Source organism: Peromyscus maniculatus, chromosome 19 (assembly GCF_049852395.1).
Source record: "Peromyscus maniculatus bairdii isolate BWxNUB_F1_BW_parent chromosome 19, HU_Pman_BW_mat_3.1, whole genome shotgun sequence".
Lineage (NCBI taxonomy): Eukaryota > Metazoa > Chordata > Mammalia > Rodentia > Cricetidae > Peromyscus > Peromyscus maniculatus.
This window is the reverse complement of record NC_134870.1, coordinates 64,942,445-64,958,945: the sequence shown is the minus strand read 5'-3', so window position 1 is coordinate 64,958,945 and position 16,501 is coordinate 64,942,445. Positions and strand designations below refer to the sequence as shown.

Here is a 16,501-nt window from a genome sequence, read left to right as displayed (position 1 = left end):
ACATAGGACAACTCTGTTTGTTTCTCAATAAAGAGTTAAAAATATAGCTATAGTCACCCTTAACTATAAGTGGAAGGATAACTTAGAGTTCTACAGAGTTGTGTAAGTGGGGTTTTGTTACGTACGCTGATTTTAAGTTTTTTTCTACCTGCTTAAAAGTATAGACGATCTTTGTGCTTATAGCTCTTCTCATATTTTAGTTTAGAGAGTAACAATTCCTAGATGAAGAGACAAAAGGACTTTATTGATACCAGAGTGTAGCACCAGTCTTAAGATGCTCACTAGTAGAGATACAATTCTTTTTTTTAGTATTTTAATTATTTTTTTTAAATTACACTCATGATATTCATTAATTACACGTATGATATTAATCACATTTGTGGTATTCGTAGATTACATTTGCAGTATTCATTGAATTATATATAATATATAAATATATATTAAATACAGGCTTACAGCACAATGGGAGGACCCCAGAGGGCAGAAGTTCGCTACTGATATTTTACAATCTTGCATCTAAGCTGGTAACACCCATTATTCAGGATACACAGACAAGGAACTTCCGTTAAGCATTCAGAAGGGTGAAACCCGGCAGGGAATTAGCATAAGGAGAATATCAAGGTCAAGGTCAGCAAGCAAGGCAACAGTTACCCAAAACGCGGCCAGGGCCCTACAGGTCCCCCTTTTATTAAAAAATGAGCTTCTGACTTGGGTTATGTGGGACGTCAGCAGGTCACCTTACCCGTCATGGAGACGACTGCCCAGGCCACACAGGTGCTCTGTCTTAGGTTGGTGAGTGCCGCCCAAGCATTACCCGTCTCTGAAGACTCATTATCATACAGGCTCAATCGTGGCACTGGGCTTGCAATCTGTGTGTTCGATACAGAAAAGACCAACAGAAGTCCTATCTCACCCATAGCCAGTAGGCTAAAGGCAACTGAGCCATTCCCTTCCTTAATGAGCCATACTGTACATTGGAGTCCTTGTAAGATAGTATCCCAAAAGCAACTGGAACTTGAGTTTATAATTTTCAAAGCCAATCAAGATGTATATAACTACTGAATTAAATTTAGTAGATGTAATTCTTAATGATTGTCTTGCAATACATTTCATATTTGGAAACATTGTACCAAGATCTTAATTTATGTTTGGATAAATATATTGTAAGGGGAAAATGCAAAGTTGCAAGAATAAGAACTTTTGCTGACTGAGTCAGCATTCTTGAGAGTCAGTGCTGATTTAAGTTCCTTTAGTGTTTTGTGTAGCTTAGTAGAGATGGTCTACAGGAATAAGGATGGCCTTGTTCTGAAGAAAGGCTTAGCTGGGTGGTGGTGGCACACACCTTTAATCCCAGCACTTGGGAGGCAGAGGCAGGTAGATCTCTGAGTTCGAGGCCAGCTTGGTCTACTGAGTGAGCTCCGGGACTACACAGAGAAATCCTGTCTTGAGAAAAGAAAAAAAAAAGAAGGAAGGAAGGATGGATGTAATACTGAACGGAATGTACAGTGGGAATAGATATGGCGGTTAACTATCATCTGGACTTGATTTAGGTTTAGCGATTGCCTTTCGCCTCTTGATAAATTTGCTTCATACTTCTCACAATAGAATGGATGATGAGGCTGAGTTGCCCCTGCTGTTTAGAGAATAGTATTGATTACTTGAACATGTATCTGTAGCAGCCTGTATTGATATTAATACCTGTCTTTTCAATAGAATACAGAAGTGGCTTAATGATCAATGCATCCTAAGAGTTTTTTGTCCAGCTGGTTGCAGGAAAGGATTAGTTCTGCAATTTTACTACTATTGACATCAGTAGGTTAGAACTCAGTTCTTGCTTGATGATCGATATGGGAGGGCCCAGCTCACTGTGGACAGTGCCACCCTTGGTTTGGTGGTCCTGGGTGCTATAAGAGAAGCAAGCCAGTTAGCAGTGTTCCTCTATGGGCTCTGCTTCAGTTCCTGACTTAAGTTTTGCCTTGACTTCCCTCAGTGATGGATTGTGACTTGACACTTGTAGCATGAAATAAACCCTTTTCTCCCCAGGTTGTTTTTAGTTGTGTAGCACAATAGAAACCCCAAGACAAAGAGATAAACAATCAATAGAAACCCCAAGACAAAGAGATAAAGGTGTTAGTTATCAGGAGACAAGAAACATTTGAATTCTAGAATCATACACCTTACTCTCCCCTCCTAAATGCTGTTTAAGCATACCAGTGGCTGTGCCTTTGGTACCTAATGCTAGCCATACTCAAATACAGTAACCAGCTTACACATCTGCTTTCTTTATTGAACAAATAGAAAAGACATCAGTTAAGTATTATTCTCCCCTCTAGCTCTGGTTGTCTAGGAACTTACTATTTAGATCAGGCTGGCCTCAAACTCGCAGAGATCCACCTGCCTCTGACTGTGGAGTGCTGGGATCAAAGGCATGTGCCATCACTACCCGACCTAAATATTAAAAAGGTCAGTTACTCTATTTCTTCTTCACAGAGTTACACCTTTTTTTTCTTGAAGCCGATGTTCTTCTGTCATACTGTTGTTTTCTTCAATGTCTTTAGGTTGTGTTCAAACACAAATGGATTTGAACTTTACCAACTTCAGGTGTATTTCAGGAGTATTTTCATATGCTCATAACAGACTTATAGGTCATTACATTCAGATCTGAGTAAGAAAGGAATAATTCAGTGGATACAGGTATCCATCCAGATTTGTATTACTTTATTTCTATTTCAGAAATTAAAGACAGTACTTGGGAGAGACACGTTTTCCATTACAACTGAACAATATTTCTAAAACTTGTGCTTTACAATCCATTCCCCCTTTGCAAGCTAAGCTCTTACATTGCAAAATAAAATCAAACCTCCAAATCAGGTGATTAATATTATTGTTTGTTTGTTTTTTGATTTTGGCTAATGTGATAAGTAGCCCCTGGACTTCATGGGATTGGCTTCACTAACTTAGGAGCAGAAACCCTGTAGATACCAGGTCTGTGCCCAGCCTTGGTGCCTTTCAGCTGGGCTGGCATTACAGAAGTGCTCTCCCAGCTTTTTGTTCGTGCTGGCCCCAAGAAACTGCAGAGTTGTTGTTTATGTATTATTTGGTTCTTGAGGTAAAATAGCAAAGACATGCAGAAAGGCTTAAGGGATATTTTTTATTAGCTTTCTATATTTTTAAAATAAAGCCTTTCCTCTGACTATTGAGAATGAAAAGGCTTTCGTGCAGTAGATTGTAGCCCAACACTGTCTGATTCTCTCTCACGTCAATTACCTGTTGGCCTGTGTCTTCACAAATTAAGACTCCCTTCCTTCCACCTTCTTAGGTCTTGGTTTTCTATCGCTGGTCTATGATGTAACCCAGTACAACGTCCTCTTCGTTCTTAGCCATTTAGAACTCTTATGACTATCAGCAGGCCAGTGAGTATCACCTGTAAGAGTAAGAGCTGCAGCTTCCACACGCATCACTGCCCTGTGGAGTCTAGATTATTAGGCAAACGGGAACTTGCTGGTGGGGAGGTAAGGAAAGGTTTAGTTCATTGGCAGACATTTCATTTGATAATGATAAAAGTATATTTTTCTTAAACATGAAGGCTACAAAACTGTTTTTCTTCTTTGAGTTGACTTGCTTGTAATGAAGATTTAGCCTTCAGTAGAAACTAGGAAATACATTGTACTTGGAAACACCACCCCCAGCATTATATTTACTTTGTAACCAAGTTTCCATTTTTATACTATCTACTCAAAGATCTTGTAAGTGGTACTAGTTTTGATTAGTCAGAAAATTAGCAAAGTTTTAAATTGTTTCAATTTTTAGTTTTAGTCAGTATACCTACTGCCTATTTGCTGGTTATTATTGTTCATAACATGATGTGATATCTTCATTAAAGTTTTTTTTTTTTTTTTTTTTTTTTTTGGTTTTTCGAGACAAGGTTTCTCTGTGTAGCTTTGCGCCTTTTCCTGGAACTCACTTGGTAGCCCAGGTTGGCCTCGAACTCACAGAGATCCGCCTGCCTCTGCCTCCCAAGTGCTGGGATTAAAGGCGTGCGCCACCACCGCCCGGCCATTAAAGATTTTTATTTATGGCGGCTGGAGAGATGGTCCATCACTTGAGAGCAGTGGCTGCTCTTCCAAACAGTCTGGTCTGACTCCCAGGACCCATGTAGCAGCACTCAAGCATCTATTACTACAGTGCTAGGGAGTCTGGTGCTCTGCACACGTGATAAACATATGTACGTGCAGACAAACATACATACATGCAGACATACTCAAGAAATGCAAATAAATCTAGAAAAAAAATTTACTATAGAAAATAACTTCACAGCTGGGTGGTGGTGGCACATGCCTTTAATTCCAGCGTAAAGAGGCAGAGGCAGCAGATCTCTGAGAAACTGTCTCAAAAAACCAAAAGAAAATTCACAAATATTTCAGAACTGGCGTTTAAGCAGTCATTTAGTATATTTTTTGTTGCAGTAGCGCCTGCGCTACCACCACCTGTTCACCATGTCCAAGTGAGGGGCTATGGATTAAAAATAGAGACAAGAGACAGCGGGTCATTCGCCCCAGCAGAAGGCTGAATGCCATTTATTGAAAGAGGGAGGAAACCTTCAATACAGGCTTACAGCACAATGGGAGAACCCTGGAGGGCAGAAGTTCACTACCGATGTTTTACAATCTTGCATCTAAGCTGTTAACACCCAATATGCAGGATACACAAACAGAATCTCCATGAGCGTTCTGGAAGGAGGAAACCGGCAGGGAATCAGCATAGGGAGGACATCTGGTCAAGGTCGGCAAACAGGCAACAGCTACCCAAAATGGGGGGCCAGGGCCCTACAATTTTTATGTTCTGAACAAATATTTTTAAAGAATTAAATTTATAGTGAATTTATTGGGTTGATGTTACAAAGTATTATCCCTTTTTTTAAGAGACAATCTTCCTGTATACCCTAGGCTGTCCTGAAACTCACTGTGTAGTCCAGGCTGGCCTTATTTACCATTCTTCCTATATTAGTGTCTCAAATGTGCCATGGGCAGGCTTTTATGTGCCTTATTAACTCCTCATTGGCAAGTGCTCTGTTGCTTGACGATTTTTGCCAAGCAGTTAGGTTCCTTTATGTATTAGCTGCCTCTCTCATTGCAGAAGCACCTTGGGGAAGAAAGGGTTCCTTTTTGGCTCCCAGGTGAGAATCTAGCTCAGCAGTGCGGAATAGTGGGTGACTGATGTCTCCTAACACCTGCTGCCACTGTCTGTGAATTGAAGGTCACGTGGTTGTTGCCCAGCTGCGTGTTTTCACATTTCCTGCTCCACTCTTTGTTCTTTCTGTAGACCTGGGTGAGAGCCGTGAGCAGTAACTATGACACAGACTGAGTCTTCTCTTGGGAGACTCCATCCACCTAGCACAGTAACCCATTACTAAAGTTTACAGAACACAGGCAGAATCCAGCCAGAGTCCAGACGGGCTAGAATAGGAAAGGCCTCAACCCAGTTTCAGATAGAGGCCTCCATGGTCTGCATTTCTCTTGGCATTCTGCTTTTCCAAACTCACACCAGAATGACCCCGTAAGCTCTACTTACAGCAGCCTAGGGCTTTTCTGGATCAAAGTTCCAAACTTCTACATCCCTCTTAGTTCCATAGCTTAAGAACCACACAGTCCAGTGTCTCACAGCAATGGCCCCGTTTCTTGGTGCTGTGTTTCTGTTTTACTTGTTGCTGTGAGAAAATGTGATAGAAGAAAAGAAGGTTTACTTTCAGCTTGGGGATACATGTCATCACAGTTGGCATGTCACTGGCTGGCCGGCCGGGGCTTAGCAGTGGCCCACATTGCGTCTGCAGTAGGAAGCAGTGTCTGTGCTCCTCCCTCCTCCCTCTCTTCAGCCCAGAGTGGCCGCCTGTGTGGATGAAGGCAGCCTCACATTGAGGGCGGGTCTGCCTGTCTCGCTTAGCCCAGGGTAGAGACTATCACAGGCATTCCCAGAGCTTTATCTCTTGGGTGATTGTAGATCCTGTTGATAGTATTAACCATCTCAGTCTTGTAAAGTGTTTTGTTTTCCTTTTTCAGTTTGTTTGCTTTTAATTAAATTTTTCTCTTTTCTTTCGTTTTTTTTTTTTTAGATAGTTTCTCTATATAGCCCCAGCTGTCCTAGTACTCACTATGTAGACCAGCCTGGCCTTGAACTCATAGAGATTCACCTGCCTTTGATCTTGTGTTCTGGGATTAAAGGTGTGCGTCCACTACTCTTGGCGTAGATAAATTTTCTTTTGAGAATTTCATTCATGAGTACTCTATTTACATCATTTCGTTTTTTAAGTTTTAAGTAACACTACTCATTTTTCCTGGGGGAACTTGAAATGTGGGATGGTTTTTATCATTCTAAGTATCATTTCAGATTGTTGTAAGTTTTGATTCAGATTATACAGAATTTGTAACACAGTGTGATGGAGATAAATCTGCAGACAAAACTCTTTTTTTTTTTTTTTTTTTTTTTTTTTTGATTTTTCAAGACAGGGTTTCTCTGTGTAGCTTTGCGCCTTTCCTGGGACTCACTTGGTAGCCCAGGCTGGCCTTGAACCCACAGAGATCCGCCTGGCTCTGCCTCCCGAGTGCTGGGATTAAAGGCGTGCGCCACCACCGCCCGGCTTCAGACAAAACTCTTATTCCCTTCCTAATCTCTCAGAAGTTCTTCCTCAGGGGCCAGTAGAGGGTTTTCATTCAGGTCTTGAGTTTTCAGACAGAATGTTCCTCAGCTTTCTGGGCTGACGTGGTCTTCCAGTCGCCTTCTGTTCCATACTGTTCTCCTCCACCCCACCCCCACTCCCTGTCCTCCTCCTCCTCCTCCTCTTACTCCAAGTGTCTTGGCAGTGTTGCTCATGACCTGTGGTCCATGGTCGTTTGTTTGCTCATTTGCCCGCCCCGTACCTGCCTGAGGTTTCCTCTGCGAGGGACTGTCAGCGGTTTTGTTTGCTGCATGGTTCTGTGCATATCTGTTCAATAAATTATGAAGGGAGAACCAAGCAAATTACATATATGCGAACTTAAATAATGCAAACAAAATCAAATAATTGACTGTCTTTGCAGCCCACACCAAGTAAGTATTCTCTCCTCCCTGCTAGTCATTTCAAATAATTGTTATTCAAATGAATACATTGTATTAGTTCACTAAAACGACTTCTGAAAATATGCCTTGCTGTGTATGGGATGCATGTACATTGGGCAAGTGACCTTTGATTTTTGAGAGACAATTAAACAACTGTGTAAAACAATTGCATGATTAATTGTTAAGTATAAGCAGGAATATGTTGGCTGATTTAGGTACTTTTTCCTAATTAGGGGTCTGTAAAAACATATCATAGGCTATGTCTTAGGGTAAGTATGCTTTTAAAAATGAAAATTCAGAAAATAGAACAGATGTTCAATCAAATGAACTATCATGATAGAACAGTTTAGAGTGATTTCTTTCTTTCGTTCTCTCTCTCTCTCTCTCTCTCTCCTCTCTCTCTCCTCTCTCTCTCCTCTCTCTCCTCTCTCTCTCCTCTCTCTCCTCTCTCTCTCCTCTCTCTCCTCTCTCCTCTCTCCTCTGTCCTCTCTCCTCTGTCCTCTCTCCTCTGTCCTCTCTCCTCTGTCCTCTGTCCTCTGTCCTCTGTCCTCTGTCCTCTCTCCTCTGTCCTCTCTCCTCTGTCCTCTGTCCTCTCTCCTCTGTCCTCTCTCCTCTGTCCTCTGTCCTCTGTCCTCTCTCCTCTGTCCTCTCTCCTCTCTCCTCTGTCCTCTGTCCTCTGTCCTCTCTCCTCTGTCCTCTCTCCTCTCTCCTCTGTCCTCTGTCCTCTCTCCTCTCTCCTCTCTCCTCTGTCCTCTGTCCTCTCTCCTCTCTCCTCTGTCCTCTCTCCTCTGTCCTCTGTCCTCTGTCCTCTGTCCTCTCTCCTCTCCTCTCTCCTCTCTCCTCTCTCCTCTCTCCTCTCCTCTCTCTCCTCTCTCCTCTCTCCTCTCTCCTCTCTCCTCTCTCCTCTCTCCTCTCTCCTCTCTCCTCTCTCCTCTCCCCTCTCCCCTCTCCCCTCTCCCCTCTCCCCTCTCCCCTCTCCCCTCTCCCCTCTCCCCTCTCCCCTCTCCCCTCTCCCCTCTCCCCTCTCCCCTCTCCCCTCTCCCCTCTCCCCTCTCCCCTCTCCCCTCTCCCCTCTCCCCTCTCCCCTCTCCCCTCTCCCCTCTCCCCTCTCTCTCTCTCTCTCTCTCTCTCTCTCTCTCTCTCTCTCTCTCTCTCTCTCTCTCTCTCTCGACAGGGTTTCGCTGTGTTGTCCTGAAACTCACTCAGTAGACCAGGCTGTCCTCAGATTTACAGAGAGATCCACCTGCCTCTGCCTCCCAAGTGCTGGGATTAAAGGCCCTGCATCACCTCTGCCCAGCTAGAGTCTGATTTCTTGTGTCTTTAATTTCTTAGTTGATTTGGTCCTTGGAGTGTCAAGGTGGAAGTACTGGCTGCAAATAGATACGAAATCACTATTTTCGAGTGTATTACATTGTTTTAATCCAGTTCTTTTAATGTGTTTCACTAACTCATCATCCCTTCATCTTTGTCTAGGTTTGTTTCATGGGTGAAATTACCTCCCTCCCTCCCTAATACCTTTGCTACATGGATAAGTGTTCTTTTCATTTATTTTCTATAGCTCCTGAGTATTGGTGTTCCATTGCTTACTTTGAAATGGATGTTCAGGTAGGAGAGACATTTAAGGTTCCTTCAAGCTGCCCTATTGTAACTGTGGATGGATACGTGGATCCTTCTGGAGGGGATCGCTTTTGCTTGGGTCAACTCTCCAATGTCCACAGGACAGAAGCTATTGAGAGAGCAAGGTATGTTTGAGTAGTCCATTATCTTTTCTTCAAGGTTATTATTTTTCTATGTTATGAGTCTTAAATATAAAGCAGCAAAGGTCATCTTAAATATTCCGAACCTTTAAGCATCCCATTTTAATTATAGGTATTTACTAAATATAAAATTGTAAAAAAAAAAAAAAAAAAAAAACCAGCAAGTTTGCTGTATTTTTATGATTTCTGTCTGTGCTAGTCCATTCTGTAACTATTAGCCACATGTGGCTTTTGGACATTTAAAATATTATTCATGTGATTGAATAGCTGAATTTTAAGTGCATTTTAAATAGCTGTGTGTTGTTAGTGGCTCTTGATTTGGGCAGTGTAGCTTATAAGCCTTGGTTTCCTTATAAAAAAGAGAAATTATATGAGGCTGGAGAGATGGCTCAGTTAAAAGCATTTATTATTCTTCCAGAGGACTGGAGTTCAGTTCCCAGCACCCACAATTGCCTGTAACTAGCTCGAAGGGATCTGATACTGACTTCTGAGCTTCATGGATACCTCTCCCTAACACACACATACACACACACACACACAAATAAAGATAAAATCTTTTTAAAAAGCATTTACCTCATTGAGATGTGACCATTAAATGAAATTTATGTTAAGTGCTTCTGATATAGTAAGTATTGTGTGTGTGTATGTATATATATATATATATATATATATATATATATATATATATATATATATATACACACAATACTTACATACATACATACATACATACAGAGAGAGATTTGTTATATACAAAAAGGAAATAAAAAAGATGCTAACAATGGCTATCTTGCAGATACTGTATTAGATTTTTTATTCTTGCTATGTACCTGAACTAAAACTTAGTATAACTAAGATGAAATGTAATTCTGTCTTTCCTTCCTAAGGTTGCACATAGGCAAAGGTGTGCAGTTGGAATGTAAAGGTGAAGGTGATGTTTGGGTCAGGTGCCTTAGTGACCATGCAGTCTTTGTGCAGAGTTACTACCTGGACCGAGAAGCTGGACGAGCACCTGGCGACGCTGTTCATAAGATCTACCCAAGTGCATATATAAAGGTCAGTTTTACATATAGTTGAGTATTTTAGACTTAAAACCTTCTTTGTTGCTTGAAGCCTGGAAATGGAGGTGAGAGGAGTGGAAACCTGTCTTATGTTGATATGTTTGGTCAGAGGTGGTGAGACAGTCTTACAATGAATAGGAGTATTCAGTAGCAGGAGGCAGGAGGATTGTGAGTTCAAAGCCATTCTGGGCTGTATACATGGTGAGTTTTAGACCAGCCTTGGCTGCATAATGATACCCTGTCTCAACAAACAAAAGCACCACTACTGCAAAATGTACATATGTTTGAGTATAAAACACATTCTGGAGAGTTTATTATTGTAAGCAGCTGTCTAGTTTTGTGGTTGCTTTTATGTCCTAATGTTTTCAGATCTGTGATGCTGATTAGAATGATACATAGATTCCTGAAAACATTGAATGAAACCTCCAAACTTGAATTCTTCAACACAAAATTGATAAAAATCAAGCTCTAGAACTTTATTTTAGCAGATATTTAGGAGTTTTTGGAAGACAATTCTAAAGTTAATAGTTTTTCAAGGGATGGAATCTTTTCTCCCAGTGCCTAGCACTGAGCTCTGTCCTCAGCCCTTCATAAAATTACAAATTAAGATGTCAAGAAGCCAGAGATAATTTTTACTGATTATTACATATTCAACACATTTCAATTTTATTTTTAATATATACTCTTTTGGGAAGACAAAAATAGGAGCAATGAGCTTAAGTATTTTCAATTTTAGATTTTTCAGTCCCCGAGCACCTTTTTTATCAGCTGTCATACAAGGTAGAACTGAGTGTGAATCTCACCGCTTCCTTCTGAAGTGCTTCTTAGTGGCAAACCCACGGTATCATTTCACTTACAGATCAAAGAATGCCTAGTGGGTGGGGGGATTTGGAGACAGTGTTTCACTATGTAGCCCTGCCTGGCCTTGACATGTGGGAACCACCACCTGGCTCTCTTTGTGAAGCTTGGAAACATACCAAGTACAGAGAAAATGACGACTCCAGTGTACTTGGGGACTCCAGTGTACTTGGGGACCTCAATAACTGTGATGTTTCACCAGGCTTTGGCATGGTAATTTCTCAACAGTTGCATCATTGTGTAGTTTGCTCATAGACTACTCCCTTAGAAATTTATTTGTATTTTGTAACTTTTCTACAAGGAATTTTCATATTTTGTCATTTGTATTACTCTTTGTTTTTGTTTTGAGGCAGGGTCTCCTGTAGCCCAGGCTGGCTTTATACTTGTTAAGTAGCCAAGGTTCGTTTTGAACTGTTGGTCTTCTCCTCTGTTCTGCCCTGGCCTGAGTCCTGGGATTACAAGCATAAGTCACTACATCTAGTTTAATGGGATGCTTGAATCACACCAGGGTTTTGTCTGATCTGTTAGTGGCATTGGATTTATGTGACTTTGTGCTTCATTGTTTGGTTGGCAAATTTGTTTTGAAAGAATCACTGTTGCTTTTAGTTTTTTTTTTTTTTGTGGGGGGGGTCTTGGTTTGGGTTTCTATTGCTGTGACACCATGACCAAAGCAACACTTACAAAGGAAAACATTTAATTGGGCTGGCTTACAGTTCATAGGTTCAGTCCATTGTCATGGTGAGGGGCATGCAGACAGACATGATGCTGGAGAAAGAGCTGAGAGTTCTGTATCTTGATCCTCAGGCAGCAGGAAGGAGTCTCGGTTGATATGAAGTATCCTTGATCATAGGAGACCTTAAAGCCCACCCCCACAGTGACACACTTCCTCTAACAAAGCCACACCTCCTAATAGTGCCACTCCCTATGAGCTTATGGGGGCCAGTTACATTCAAACCACTAGATTTCCTGTCATTACTTTTCCCTATAGGGCAATTTTGCCTGCCATTGGAATCCACAATTTTTTTTTTTTTTTTTTTGAGACAGGGTTTCTCTGTGTAGCTTTGTGCCTTTCCTGGAACTCACTTGGTAGTCCAGGCTGACCTCGAACTTACAGAGATGCGCCTGGCTCTGCCTCCCAAGTGCTGGAATTAAAGGCGTGCGCCACCACCGCCCGGCCTGGAATCCACATTTTAGAACAAAATTTTATAATTAGGAGGTAGGAGACTTTTTCTTTTGGGATAATTGGGTTCCTGTCTCCAGGTATGCATAGGATTAAGTTCCTTTGACTTCATTTCTTGGATACTTCTGCTATGGGCAATATTTGCTTCCTGGGGGCACATCTGAACTGACTTTTGTTAGTACTTGATTCGTTGGCAGATGCCTGGTTATAGCCCCGAGAGTTTGACTCTTGTCTGTAGCTAGATTTTCCTGCCTGGCCCACAGTCAGGACAAATCTCTCCCACCCGCCGGTCCCACAGCTGCTCAGACCCAACCAAGTAAACACACAGAGACTTACATTGCTTACAAACTATATGGCGGTGGCAGGCTTCTTGCTAACTGTTCTTACAGTTTAAATTAACCCATTTCTACTAATCTTTAAGTTACCACATGGCTTGTGGCTTACTGGTATCTTTACATGTTGCTTGTCATCACAGCGGCTGGCAGGTCTCTCTGCCTCAGTCTTCCACTTCCCAGAATTCTCTTCTCTCCTTGTCCTGCCTATACTTCCTGCCTGGTTATTGGCCAATCAGTGTTTTATTCACTAACCAATCAGAGCAACACATTTAACATACAGACCATCCCACAGCACTGTTCTTTTCAGACTGCAGATAGTTGGGTCTATCTTACCCTCCTTCAGTCTTGGCAGTTGTGGTTTTGTCTTCAGTCTCAGCTGTCTGCTGTGAGGTTTTGTCTGTCTGTCTTTCTGTCTGTCTGCCTGCCTGCCTTACTGTATTATTGGTTGATAGTTTCGTTCTTTTGGCTAGTCTGAATCATTCATTGAACAGTTGTGTTTACATTTTGGTAAGTCATTTTAATATTTCACTGTAGTGAAGAGATTTTTATGGCAACCACATATTTTTGCAATGAACTATAGATAATAACTTGTGGGATAGAATATTTGACATTACAACAATGTCCTACTTTTTCCTATTAGCTGTCTAAGATTTAAAGTCATTTACTTATTATTATTATTATTATTATTATTATTATTATTATTATTATATTTTGAGACAATGTTTCACTATGTAGCTGTGCCTGTCCTGGAACACTCTCAGTGTAGCCTCAAACTAGCGAGATCCACCTGTCTCTGCCTCCTGAGTGCTGGGATTAAAGGTGTGCGCCACTTTTTAACAACTTTTATGCTCTTCAGAATAATCTTATTAGACAGGTATAAATAAATCTTAAATTGACTTTGCTAATTTGTTTGGCAGCAGTGAAAAAAGGATATATTCAAGTTACTGCTGCTCAGGTAGATTCTCACCGGGGGTGAGTGAATTTCTAGAGTAAATTGTATACAAATAATGTGAGCCCTGGAAGAAGTGCCTACACACTGGAAAATATACACAGAGACACTTCCCTGTTGAATTAAAACAAGGTAAAAAAAATGTATTAGTGTTTTTTGTTTTTTGAGATAGGGTTTCATGTGTCCCATGTTGGCCTTGAATTTGATGGCCTTGAACTCGTGACCTTCATGCTTCTACATTTTGGTCACTGGGATACAGGTATGCTCTACTACATCTGGCTTTTAAAATTTAAATAGAGCAAGTGATTTTTTTTTCTTTATGTGGCCTTATTTTTTTACTTAGAAAAGGGGGGTGCTTTTTATTTTTTATTTCATTTTATATATGTGTATGAGTGTGTGTGTGTGTGTGTGTGTGTGTGTGTGTGTGTGTGTGTGTATGCATATGCATGCACTGCATGTGTGCCTGGTGTCTGCAAAGGTCAGAAGAGGGCATAAGATAACCTGGAACTGGAGCTTTCGGTGATTGTGATGTGCCATGGTGGGCGATCTGCGACAGCAGTTTGTGCTCTCAGCCATGCAGCCATCTGTCCAGTCACCTCACTTTTACCTCCAGAAGGAAGGTCTATTTTATTTTGTGTTTTAGTCCTGGGAATTTTGGTTTTCGACAGCTTTGTTGAGATAAATGTAATTCATATGTCATACAAATCATCCATTTTAAGTATTCAGTTCAGTAATTTTTAGTATATTTACAGAATTACACAATTATCTTCAAACCATTTAAAAAATATTCTAGAAAGAAGGGCCATGTCTTTTAGGGTATGTTAGTTATACATAATAATGTAGTAACTGTGACATTTTCATACATATAGGTGATCTATTTTCATCTTTTTATATGTGACTTACTGTTTCATTAAAGTTGATTTACAGAAGCATAGGTTCCTTAACAGTGGCTACACCATTGAAGAAAAAACTGAACAAGCATTAGCAGAGTAAAACGGAGGCCCCATGAGTCCCCCCTCCCCCCTCCATGACAGGCTGTTGATGGCCCAGTCATGTGTCGATCTTGTGCAAGTGATCTTAGCTCCTGAGTTGAAGAGTGTGTCAGCCACGTCAGTGCTCAGAAGTCAGCGTCCCACATCACTTTCCCTCCTTCCCCAGCTCTTACATCCCGACTCCTTCTGCGTTGTTCCCTGAACACTGGAGAAGGTAATACAGATTTCCTACTTATGAATAGTGTCCAGTAGTCACTTAGTTCTCAGCACTGTGGTCAGTTTTGTGTCTCTGTGGTTACCACTGATGACTGCAAAAAGTTTTTCTGAATGAAGTTGCTGGCAACACTAATGGGTGGGCACAAATGTAGTATTTAGAAGGTAATTTGATGAGCATGTTATGTCCACTTAGCAAAACAGCAGTAGTTTCCGTACTAGGGCCTCTGACCAAGCTTCTGGGTTTGGGTCAGGTTTATAGTAGGCAACATGAGTTTCCCTGTGGAGCTTGTCTCAAACATAATGAGAAAGTGGTTGGTTACTTCCAGACAGACTTGCTCCTGTTGCTCCAATAGGCACATCTTGCCTGTGTGGTCAGTCGGTTGTATTGTGCTCAGAGTAACAGTGTTGAGGACAGTTCTGGAGTTGCCTGCCAGGCATCGTCTAACACTGTGAGAGCTTCTAGCCCAGTTTCCGCTTGGTTTATCTGTTCTTTGACCAAGGCATGTGTTGTCTCTAGGATAGGTCTTACTATCTAAAGACTGCCAAATTTTAAAGTAACTTTTACTTCTGGAAGATTTGTATGCTGTCTAGTTTTATGTCAACATGATACAAGCTAGAGTCAGCTTTTCAGTTGAGGGAGCCTCTGTTGAGAAAATGTCTCCATACCATCTGGTTTCAGGCAAGCCTATAGGGCATTTTCTTAGTTATTGATGAGGGGTGGGGGGCATTATGGGTAGTACCACCCGTGGGCTGGTAGTCCTGGGTTCTCTAAGAAAGCAGGCTAAGCAAGCCATGGGGAGCAAGCCAGTATGCTGCACCCCTCCATGGCCTCTGCATCAGCTCCTGTCTCCAGGTTCCTGCCCTGCTTGAGTTCCTGCTCCCATTGTTCTTGATAATGAACTGTTAAATGGAACTGTGAGTGAAATAAACCCTTGCCTCCCAAGTTGCTTTGGCCATGGTCTTTCATCACAGTAACAGTAACCCTAACTAGGACAGTCTGCTGGACCATTCTACAAAAAGCCATTTTACAAAAATAGATTCCCACTAGCATGTATGAAGGTTCCAGTTGATCTGTTTTTCATCAGCACTAATGGGTATGAAGTGGAATTCCCTCGGCAGTTTCAGTAGCATTTCTGATATGGAATCAGATTTGTTTTTGAACATATACATATTGGGGCAACGAAGCAGGATATGCTTTTAAAACTAAAAGCTGTTTATGTGGAACTAGGTTGAAAAGCGTTATGAACCCATTAAGTTTAATTTACTCCCAACATCTGCATATTTTTTATTATATTTCTTTATTTTTATATGTATCAGTGTTTTGCCAGCATATGTATGTGTGATGCATGTATGCCCAATACTTGCAGAGGTCAGAAGAGGGTGTCGAGTCTCCTGGAAATGGGATTACAGATGGTTGTAAGCTACCATGTGGGTACTGGGAATCACACCTTGGTCCTCTGCAAGAATAACAAGTGTTCTTAAGCACTGCACCATTTTCTAGCTCCATATTATGATCTCTGTCTTTAGGTTAGGTAACTTAGTAAATCCTTTTTGCAGTCTTAATACTCAGGTGTCATACATACTACACCACTGTGTGTTTCTCTTTTCAGCTGATATTAATTCAAGCTGATGCAGAATTATAATTGAGCCTTAGGAAAAAATTCAAATTTTGGCTTTTGTTTGAAAGATAATATACTGAAGATGTTATACTCACATGTATTATGTAATGAGTTTGTAATAAACTTGCATGAGAGTAACTACAGAAAACATGATCATAAATAAATGAAAGCATAATTAAGTTGTTCATTAGTGTAGGAGTGGTTGGTCTGAAATACGTTTTTGAATCTATGCTAAAAAGAGTATTTACAACCTTTGGTTCTTTTGAATTGCTTCTATCAACAACTTAGATGATTTGGAATGGAAGTTGGTATCATTTCAATGGTTGCACTTATTTTACCATTCACTAAGAAAGATCTGCTGTGTGCATAGACAACTGTTTCCTGTGATAAGCCAGTAAGCAACACAGGTCTTAATGTTATATAGCTTGACTGAAGATTTTGT

General features: G+C 41.1%; 1 protein-coding gene across 3 annotated transcripts in view; it reads left to right on the top strand.

Moving 5' to 3' along the window:
- Smad4 (SMAD family member 4) overlaps positions 1-16,501 on the top strand; it is a 69,576-nt gene that overhangs the window by 44,672 nt on the left and 8,403 nt on the right. For 2 of the 3 annotated variants that reach the window (XM_076555474.1, XM_076555472.1), the window contains 2 exons: positions 8,651-8,834; positions 9,737-9,905. In XM_076555474.1, coding sequence (XP_076411589.1) covers positions 8,651-8,834; positions 9,737-9,905 — 353 coding nt within the window. The remainder of the gene's footprint in view (positions 1-8,650; positions 8,835-9,736; positions 9,906-16,501) is intronic. The other variant, XM_076555473.1, reaches the window with a different exon arrangement.